Source organism: Chionomys nivalis, chromosome 3 (assembly GCF_950005125.1).
Source record: "Chionomys nivalis chromosome 3, mChiNiv1.1, whole genome shotgun sequence".
Lineage (NCBI taxonomy): Eukaryota > Metazoa > Chordata > Mammalia > Rodentia > Cricetidae > Chionomys > Chionomys nivalis.
This window is the reverse complement of record NC_080088.1, coordinates 64,268,333-64,279,004: the sequence shown is the minus strand read 5'-3', so window position 1 is coordinate 64,279,004 and position 10,672 is coordinate 64,268,333. Positions and strand designations below refer to the sequence as shown.

The following is a 10,672-nucleotide window of genomic DNA, read 5'->3' as shown; positions in this document are numbered from 1 at the left end:
CGTTAGAATCTCCCTGGCACACCTCACCTGCCCCCTCCCAGCTAAGGCTAGCTATTCACTAAGGGGCTTCTTCTCCCAGGGGACTCAGCTACTGTGGCCTTCAGTAAGATCAGCAAGTCCCTTTGCAGATGTCCCCACATCCCCACAGACCCAGGAGGGAGGCAGGAAACCTACCATGAGGGGCCGGGCAGTTGGGGGCAGAGGCCCGGTGTCTATCTCAGAAGCAGAGCAGTATTTCATGTGCCCTGTGCTCGGCTGAATCCAGCCTCGATGTTGACCAAAGTCCTGGGAAGGGTTCCTCCCCCTCGTGTGGATTGACCGTTCCCGGAATGACACCAAGGTCACTTGGGCAAGGCCTCTGAAGATTACAAAATGACCCTGAATGGTTCCTGTAGACAGATGCCCGATAGGGCTAAAATCCCAGTGAGACTATATATAGATTTGGCAGCTCTATGACCCTAAAATGCACTGTACCTTAAAAGGCGCCTCCAGAAGCTGGGCTGTGGTGGCGCACACCTTTAATCCCAGCATTTAGGAGGCAGAGGCAGGCTGATTGTGAGTTTGAGGCCAGCTTGGTCTACAAAGTGAGTTCCAGGACAGCCAGGGCTACACAGAGAAAACCTGTCTCAAAAACAAAAACAAAAAGTCCCTCTAGGCTGCATTGCACTGAGATGAGGGGCATTTCATTTCAGAGGTGGGGGCTAAGAGGCTAAGAGGCCACCTGCTCAGCACTCAGCACTGCCACTAAGAGAAAGCCTAAAAACGTACTGCTCTCTTCTTAAACACACACAGAGACACAGACACGATAGATAGATAATACATACATACATACATACATACATATATATATATATATATAGTGTGTGTGTGTGTGTGTGTGTGATGTAGGCTATGAGAACATGAGTGGATGGGTATATGGGCTTGAAGTGAGCATGTGAGGGTGTGAGTTAGGGTGTGTATGTGAAGTGAACATGTGAGTGTGAGTGGAGGGGAATGTAGTGAGTGTGGAGGTTGAGTAGTATGTGCGTGCATGCACTTGGATGTACCATGTATAATAAAAATGAAAGTGACTGTGTGGTGGGTATGATCGGGTGAGGGGTGTGTCATATGTGCATACGAATGCAATTATACATGAGTGTCCATGAGGTATAGCATGAAGGAGTGACCAAGAGAAGCAATATAATGCCTCAGTGCTGGGAGTCTATCACCCAGTGTAATCTGAAGCTTTTTAACTGTTGCTCATTGTTAAGAAACTGCTGTGACTTATTGCTTCTTTTGCATATGAACAGATGACATCCCACAGTGCAAAGTTCTGACCAACCAGTAGGAAGCACTTCCTTTCAGTACAGAAGAAGACAGGAGTCTGTTTGTTTGTTTGTGCTTTGAGGCAGGGTTTCTCTGTTGTAGCCCTAGCTGTACTGAAACTCGTGTTGTAGACCAGGCTGACCTCGAACTCACAGAGATCCACTTGCCTCTGACTCCCGAGGGGATTAAAGGCCTGCACTACCACCACCCAGCTGACAGGAGTCTTTAAGAGGCAGACAAGCAGTGAACTTATGATGTGGGGTTACCCTCTGTATTCTGTGAATACCATTGGTTAATAAAAAAGCTGCTTTACTCTGTTAAGCCAGGTGGAATATCCGAACAGAGATGTAGAGAGAGTAGGCAGAGTCAGGGAGACACCATTTAGCTGGCCACCAAGGAGACAGACGCCCAGGAACCTTACCAGTAAACCACCAGCCTCGTGGTAAAATATAAAATAATAGAAATGGGCTAATTTGAGGTGTAAGAGCTAGCTAGAAAGAAGCTAGAGCTAATAGGCCAAGCAGGGATTTAATTAATACAGATTCTGTGTGGTTATTTCTAGTCTGGACAGCCGGGAACGAGCAAGCAGCCTCCGATAACAAACCTGGTGTACCCAGGCTCACCCTGGATGGTGTCCAACCTCGTGGAGGCAGAATGTTTGCTTTGAGGAATGGCAGGGCATGCAACCTGCAAATCTTGGGAGGTTCACACCCAAGCTGGCAGACAGCTGTCCTATCCTGTTCCCCTCCCCGCACCCCCCCCCACCCCGGGCCTTGGCTCCTCTAGAAACACAGCTTGTCTCACTTGTCTGCGTGTCGGAGCACACAAGAGGAATCTAGCGCCAGAACAGAGTTTGAATTCTGACTTTGCAAGGAACTAATCATAAGACAAGTGATTTGGTCTCTGCAAATCTTTGTTCTCTCCCACGGGAGGCACTAGGGAAGTGTGTGTGTGTACCTATGTGTGTGTATATATATGTCTCTGTGTCTGTGTGTCCCTGTGTGATCTATATGTCTATGTGTGTCTACGTGTGTCTGTGTGTATCTGTGTCTGTGTATCTGTGTTATGTGTGTCTGTTTATGTATCTCTGTGTTTGTGTGTGTATCTGTGTGTGTGTGTGTGTGTGGTCTATGTGTCTGTGTGTCCATGTGTCCAGACCGCAGACATGTGTACGTATGTGTATGCAGCAGATTTGGCCCCTCTCCCCATTATGTGGAATTCCAGAAACCTGTCCCAGGGGACTCTGGGTAATTAGGGGAGGGCAGCCAGCCAATAGTTCACAAGGTGTCTCTGGGAAATTCATTGTATTGAGTTCACTTTTTTCATCTGTCAAACGGGTCAAACTTTCTCTTAAAGGTCCCCTAGCCACGGTGGCCTAGGGACATGTTTGCTATTGCTGTTCAGCCCCCATACTTTCCCCCAAAGGCCTTCTCACCACCCGGAATCAAATTTTTGTGAAGAATCAACCCATCCAGGTCAGTTTTATAATGGCAACAAGGGCAGCATCCCCAGATGTGAGACCCCTCACCAAAATGTCCACAGAGAACACACTTGTCCCGCGTATATGTTTATTGTTGATTCTGTACCAAATCTACCACAAGCAGCATCTAGCGAAGGACTGACCCCCAACCCTGCCCACTAGGGCTCACATTCTATAAAACACCAGGGGTCTAGAAAGCTCTAAATGCTCTGCCAAGCAGCTGGGACTCTTTGCAAGGATTGTCTAGTAAGGCAAGTGTGATTGTTCTACATCGCAGAGCAAAGGCAATGGGAGGCAAGTTCACTCTCTCCTTAGGGTCCTGGGATGGGGTGGTGTTTCACCCTGGAGCTTCCTGCTGCCCTCTCTGTTTGTACCACACTGGTGGCTTCCTTCCTGAGATCACCATCATTCAATGGCCAGATCTGGTTCTGACTGTGGGGTCTGGGCCTGAACCTTGGAGTAGCTTGTAGCTAAGTTTAGAACACATGCAAGGCCTGCTTCCTGACTCCGGTGACGAGCCTGCCCTCCATAACCTTCCCGAGGCTGGAAGCGGATTCCAGAGTTCCATTTGGATGCCCGTGGGAACTGTGTGGCTGCCAGTGAGAAGCTCTGAGAACCCAGATGTATGTGTACAGCCTGTTTCCTCTGGTCTCGTGATGGAAGCCCTAGACAGCCCAGGAGACTTTGTACAGAGATGGGAGACTGGGCACTGTGCAGAAAAGGCTCCAACACAGGAGGATAGTGGTAGGACTAAACTCACAAGGAGTCAAGAAGGTGAGAAAGAGATGCACCCAGGCCCCCAGCATCTGTTAACATGGTGACTCTAGTTGGCCTTCATTAACTTCTTCCAGCATCCACTCCCCTCCCTGCTCCACATAAATGCTGGCCGTGGTAGTCCAGACACCAGTGAAAAGAGAGGGTAAGAGGGCTGAACTCTGCGCTGTATCACAGACTTCTAGGGCCTACAGAGCTCATTCCAACTCCAAGAATTGAGCAAATGCATTACCCTACGGGAAAGAACCCCCCACACAGTGTTTCCAGCATCTCCCTCTCTGACTGGAAGATGTGGAGAATTCGAAAGGCCCATGGATAAGGAACAGGTCCGATGACACCATCTGGACACCGTAGTGGGGAGAAGGGAAAAGGCTCCCATGTCACCAGCACCTATGAGCTTAGCTCACTGTCTGCGAGCTCCTAGGCAGGCCATGAGAGACAGCTGCTCCCAGGCCAGCCTTTGGGCCAGCAAGGTCTATCACTGCCGTGGGCAATGCCAGAGGTGGTCACTGGCTCCAGGTTATAACTGGCAGGGGACCCTGGAAACCGCAGATTCCAACTTTCTCCAGCCCTAGCTCCCTGAGGCTGGATGTAGCTCACAAGGATCATCAGATGGTTCTGGAGAACGCAGCACAGCAATAGAGCAGGCCCAGCTTCCTCTCTTCAGCTCAGGACCCACCAACAGGCCAGTCAGCAGAAGCACACTCACACTCTCTCTGGGGTTAGGGACAGCCTTGGTCCATGTGAACCAGGGTTTGCCTTGAGGAGATGATATCTTTTGACTGACATCAGATTCCCCGGGGCAGAGTGTGCTGATTCTCATAAGCATTCTTTCTGGACTATTCTGTTAGGGAACCGGAGGGGAGGCTCTCTGTTGCCAAGACTCAGAGAGATTTCTTGTTTGCCCTGTAAGCACCATTGCAGGTTGGAGAATCATTTCCTGAGCCCTGTGGTCAGCTGGAATCCTTCCCTCATGGATAGGAAAACCTGACATTCTCTGTTTCACTGTTTTGTTTTATACATAGTCCTGGCTGTCCTGGAACTCATTCTGTAGACCAGGCTGGCCTCGAACTCAGAGGTCTACCTGCCGCTGCCTTCCAGTGCTGGGATTCAAGGTGTGCCCCCACTGTGTTTGGTTGTTTTTGCTTCTGCACAGGTGTATCAGTTGTCCTAAGACAGCTAGGTCACCTTGACTGTAACTGTGGAAATAGACACATGTGTAGCAGGAAACACAGTCAAGGCAGATGAATTGTGACGGTCACTCAAAGCGAAAACTCTGAACTAAACCATTCAGCTCATGACCAGAACCCAGAGCAAAGTGAGCCCACGCCCTCACGTGAACTTCCAGCCTGCCCTGGTATCTGCTGCCTCTGAAAACCCTGGAGTCTGGCTACCAGCTGACTAGTGTTGATGAAGAATTTGACCACAATTCCTGGTTTCCATTATACTTGGTTATTCAATTGGAAGATCTCATCTCTGAGCTATTTTGCTTCCCCCAAATGGAGAACAAAAATTAGAAACAGATATGGGCATATAAATACCCATACAAGGACAGGTTGAGGGGATGTGGATGAACAGAACAGGGCTTGTTGGCAGGGAAGAAGTGTGCTTCCACAGGCTACTGTAGTTCAGATGCTTCTGGTCTGGCCAGCTCAGTTGCCTCTTGTCCTGACTGTACCTCCTCTCTCTTTCTCACTCCCAACAGCTAGACTTTTGCAAAAGCTGCCCACGGAGGGGTAGGAGAGGCTGGGGAGGATCCCTCCCTAGCCCATGGAAAGCTAGGAAGTCCACAGCATCTCCAGAAGTCCTTCAGAACAAGCTTGGAGTGGAGACACTGTGATGTCATTTCTTGGTATCACGCTGATCACACAGATATCTATTGAGATTGGTAGAATTCATCAGGCTGTACGCTATCACTCCTGCTTTTTGTGTGAACATGATCCTTCAATACACAATCAGAAAGGGAAAGCAAAGGGCTGAGTACAAGGGCCCTGGGCAGGTTGTGTCCTTTAGCCATTGTTAATGAGCTGACTTCCATGTTTTGAGAACTTAGTGACTGCGTGATTTTATACCATAAAGGGATAAGATCTTCGGAGGAAAGCTAGTGGCTTTAAACATCCTTCTCTAAAGGGCTGAACGTGTTGCAACAGATGCTGATGACAGCTCTGCCCTAGGGAACCGACAGCAGAGGTGTCTTTCTGACTTGCAGAGCGTGCTCCAAGCCAGTGCAGTGAGCTAAAAGATCCAAACCTTCTCACGGAGAGAACTTAAGTCTGCCTTTGGCAGCAAAAAAACAAAGGGTAACCTCTCACTTGAGGGAACAGAGTCAAGCCATGGCACAAAAAGAGAAGCAAGAAAAAAAAAATCAACTTATATAATACTTTGAGGCATGGGTTGTCCCGGCAGAGAACTAACTATCTTATAACGTGAGCAGGCGTTGTCATCATTAAGTCTACAGAGGCTGAGAGGGACTGGGTGCAGCAGTGAGGATTTGACAGAGGGTCCCTCTGAAGGATGCCTCTGGGGTTATTTGTTTGTTTGTTTAATGACCAATTCGATTTCTCTGGGAGTAAAAGGTCCTGAAATGCCTGCTTCTCTATAGAAGACTCAGGGGCTCAGGACAAGACAGGGGCGTTTTCCCCTGGGCATTCCAAGCTTGACTGTGTGGACCCAGGTTTGGAAGCTGAATGATCGCATGCTTTGGTCCTCTGGTGTCATTGTTCCCCAGCCCTGCTTTAGCCTGCTTCCCTAACACTCATTGGGAGCCTTCATCTGCATCAGGACCGCCTGGCTCCTCTTCTTACAGCAACAGCAGCAGATGCAAGCAGCTAGGGAACAGGCCAAAGCAATGATGCCGATCACAATGGCAGCAATAGCCAGCCCCGTCTGGGCGTCAGTCATGCCCCATGTATTGCGGTCATCAGAGACTTCGACAGTGGTTAGATCTGTGTAGTCTTCCACAGCAGTGGTGATCTCTGTGGTAGAGGAAATGGATGTGGTGTCGGGATAGCTGGGTGAGTCTGGCAGATTGGGGTCTACATAGCGTGGCACTTCTGGGTAGCTAGATACATCAGGAACCTGGGCACTGGGCCCAGGGATGATATTGATGATGACAAGAGACTGGCCTCGGACATTGGCTGGGCTGGAACACACTGGAAGAGTGTCTGTCCCCAACCGGGCTCTGTTGAGAAGGAGCCAGTTATGAAGTGGGAGGATATCTGAGTCACACCTCCAGGGGTTGTCATAGAGACGAAGGTCACACAGGTTCACCAAGTGATCAAAGATGCCCAAGGGTAAGTTCTCTAGATTGTTGTTCTGCAGCTGGATGGTCGTGAGGCCGTTGACGTTGGCGAAGATGCTGCCCGGGAGCTGTCGAAGGCGGTTATTTTGGAGGGAGATATTCTGCAGGTTGGACAGGGCTCGGAAGACATTTCCATCCAGGTCCTGTAGAGCATTGGTATGGAGGGACAGTTCTCGCAGGTTCGTCAAGCCGTTGAAGGCTCCTGGGGAGATGGAGTTGAGCTGATTGTGACTAAGAATCAGCACTTGCAACTGGGGCAGGTTGATGAAGGTGTTGTCGGGAAGGGAGGAGATGTGGTTGTTGTAGAGCCAAAGCTCCCGCAGGTTGGGCATAGGCCCAAAGATTCCCGGGGAGAGCTCCTTCAGGGAATTGCCGAAGAGCGTGAGCCTGTTCAGCTGGGGCAGCTGCATGAAGATGCCGGGCGGCAGCTGAGAGATGCGGTTGTTGGACAGATACAGTTTCTGGAGGTTGCGGTTATTGTGGAACAGGCCAGGGGACAGGGTGCCAATCTGGTTCTCCTGGAGGGCCAGCTCCTGGAGGTTGCCAAGAGCATCAAAAGTGCCCATGGGGATGTCCGAAAGCCTGTTCTCATACAGCCGGAGCACCTGGAGGTTGCCAAGGTTCTGGAAAACCCTAGGTGGCAGGTGGGTGAAGCCGTTCTTGCCCAGGTTGAGCTTGGTGAGGCCCACCAGGTGGTCAAAGGTACCTTCGGGGATGTATTCCAGATTGTTGCCGTGCAACTGGAGTTCCTTAAGATTACTAAACTGGGAGAACTGGGCTGGCTGGATCTGAACCAGTTGGTTATTGGACAGAAGGAGGGATTCCAGATTGTCCAGGCCCTGGAAGAGACCAGGAGGCAGCATGTGTATTTTGTTGTTGGCCAGGCTGAGGTAGCGCAGCGAGCCCAGGTTGCGGAAGGCGCCTGGCATGATGTTGGACAGTTCGTTCTTCTCCATCCTCAGGGCGATGAGGGCTGAGACATTGAGGAACGGGGTCTCCGGGATCTCGGTGATGTGCGTGTTGAGGATCTGCAGGCTCATAGCATTCCAGGGCAGAGGGGTAGGCACTGCCACAATCCGTGCCCCTGTACACTCTACCTGGGAGGCCCGGGAACAGGTACACTCGCTAGGGCAGCCATAGTAGGCCAAGCCTACAGCCCAGGCTTGGAAGCCCACCAGCAAGAGGAGATAATATTTCAGTGACATGGCCTGTGTGGGGAGAGAGAAGCTGTGTGAGTCACGGTCACCTCGCTGACCGCCAGCCTTCAGTTTTAATCATGGCTTCCAGTCCCACCCTCATACGTGGAACTCGAAATTCTCTCTGCTTTGGCCAGAGAGCCCTGGCCTTCCGATGTCTGCATTCTTGCCCGAGCAATCGCCTCACCCAAAAGCTCCTCGTGCTCTCACTCAAGCCTTCCTTCTGCTTCTGGGTCAAGTTCAAGTCCAGCCATTATTAAAAAGTTTTCTAGATCTCATCAGTGGGTATTAGTCACCCCCTTGTGCCCCTTGTGCAGGTAATAACCCTGCCACTGCCATGTCACAGCCAGCTAAACTTAGGCTGCAGTTATCTGTCTCTTTCCCTAGTCACAAGCTTTTTAAAGGTGTTATCATACAATCCTGCGGCTTGCTAAGACAGAAACTGTATCTTTAAATCTATATTATATTGCTAATTGGGTCTTTGAGAATTTTGTGCATACATACGTTGTATTCCAATCTTATCCCCGCCCCCTTCGCTTCTCCTAATTCCGCCTAGATCCACTCCCCACCTCTCTACTCACCTCATCCCAATTCATGTCCTCTTTATTTTTTTTTATTTTTTTTGTATAATAGTGTTAAATTTATTAAAACCTTGCAGAATTTACATTTCCTTTGTTGCTTTTTAAAAACATAAGAAGTCACTTGTCTTGTGCCTTAGGGTTTCTGGAATAATGTGAAAATTTTAAGTGTCTTCCTCTGATAGGCTAAGGACCGTGTCATAGTATTACTTGTGGATAAACCTAACTCTCGTGGACAGCCTGTTTTCAGTTTTGTCCATCAAATTATTAGTCAACTCAAGTAGAGTTCGTGAAAAATTGTTAAGCAGCTTAACATTCCAGGTTGTGTTACAGGTTTTTTTGTTCAAATCTTAATGCATTGAGAGTGTTGCTACCTCCACAGGAGTATTTAGGGCACGTCTGTCAATGTAGATAGTATTTGTTTTTAAAAATAACCCACGGAGTCCAGTTTGTGCTGCCCATATACACATGGGTGTGGGGCCAGCCACTCGAGCACATTCTACCTGCCAGGGGCCACACCCTTAAATAAAACTCAACTTTCAATAGCTCCTCGGCTAGGGGTGGGGGATCACAAGCCCCTCCCCAAACCCATGTTGGAATGCGGACTGGCTTGATTTTGCACAGGTTTTCGGCAGCTGTGGTGAGTCCATGACAGGCCCTCCCCCACCTGTGGCTCTCACAGTCTCCCCGCCCCCTCTTCAGTTCCCTGAGGAACTGTACCATATGACCTCTGTAGCTCTCAGCTTGTGGCTGGCAGAGCATGGCCTGGTTGGAAGGACCAGAAATGCATTGGAAATAAGTCTGTCTATCAATAGGGTCTGAGCCTGGGATGTTCGGGCCACAGGACGGGGCAGTGAGACCCAGCAGAAAGAGGAAACACTAACCCCAAGTAGCTCTTCCTGCCCTGTCTCCTGACCCTCCCTACCGGCCCATCGCCACCAACACCACCCTGGCCCTTTCTCAGCCCGTCCACATGCGCCTCATTTAGATTTAATCCAAGCCATCTCCTGATAAGCAGCCACTGTCTGCACCACAGGCTGCCTGTCTGGAAGAGGGGGCTGGGCCTCAGCTGATGCCTAGGGTGTGGCTCCTGGTGTGAGTCTGGTTCCCACAGGAAAACACTGGGTGGCCTGGAGTAAGTCCCTGAAAACAAAGACACACTTAAAGTTGAAGGGTATAAGTGGGTCCAGATGTCTCCTTAGGCGCAGTAGCCAAATACATGGAGGGCCGGGGGTTTGAAGTCACCTATGCCAATGCTAAATACAGAGCCAAGGGCGTAGTTCCCTACGTGGGTATTGGAGGTACTGCTTGGCCTTGAAGTTTGAGGTTCTCAGGCCTCAAACTTCAGCTTCCTCATCTGCTAAGTAGGGAAGACAACCTCTGTTTTCCCTTGGGGTTGTTGTGTGGGTTGGATGGGTGTATGCATGGCTGTATTAATGCACACACGCCCTTGTTCCCAATTTACCCATAGTTCACATTTATGGGCCCCTGAAGGCAGCAGGCCCTCCATGTGTCTCTAGTCTGGCAGGCTTAGTCAAGGGACTAAGGATTTTTTTGTGTAGACATGAGAGGCCATGATCTCTGCCCACAGTTCAAAGGAGCCTATAACTCCTGAGGCCTCAGGAGTTGCCACCGCTCATGATTTTATAGGGAGGCAGGCAGCAGGGAAACTGAGGCTCCAGTCTTAAGGCTCCGGTCCCCAGACTTCCAGGTGAGAACTCTGAGTGGCGAGCAGTGCCCCTCCTAAGGGGCAAAACTGATGACAGGCAGGGATGTCAGTGGGCAGTCAAGGCACACACTGGGCAAGGCGGGGTACTCGGTAGCTTCTCTCTGCGCCCTGGGATGATGGGGTCCTGAGCCTAGCTCCCCACCTTGGCCTAGACTTCCTACAACCCTTTCATTCCCCCGACCAAAAAAGCAGCTGCAAAACACCCTGTTATTATCTCCCTCCCACATAGCCCTCAACTTTTCATTTATTCTCAGTCCTTTCTAGCTCTGGCCTGCTGAACTTTGATGAAGAACTTGCTTCTAAGTATTC

The 10,672-nt window shown here is 50.1% G+C and overlaps 1 protein-coding gene across 1 annotated transcript; it reads right to left on the bottom strand.

Annotated features, from left to right (window-relative positions):
• Positions 1–6,307: 6,307 nt before the first annotated feature.
• Positions 6,308–8,074, bottom strand: Lrrc15 (leucine rich repeat containing 15). The gene has a single exon (XM_057766072.1). It carries the CDS (start codon positions 8,063–8,065, stop codon positions 6,308–6,310), a length of 1,758 nt encoding a protein of 585 aa, XP_057622055.1. The 5' UTR covers positions 8,066–8,074.
• Positions 8,075–10,672: the final 2,598 nt, after the last annotated feature.

Bases quoted from the DNA above. Each gene is read 5' to 3' on its own strand.
- Lrrc15 (XM_057766072.1), bottom strand. From the start codon at position 8,065: ATGTCACTGAAATATTATCTCCTCTTGCTGGTGGGCTTCCAAGCCTGG.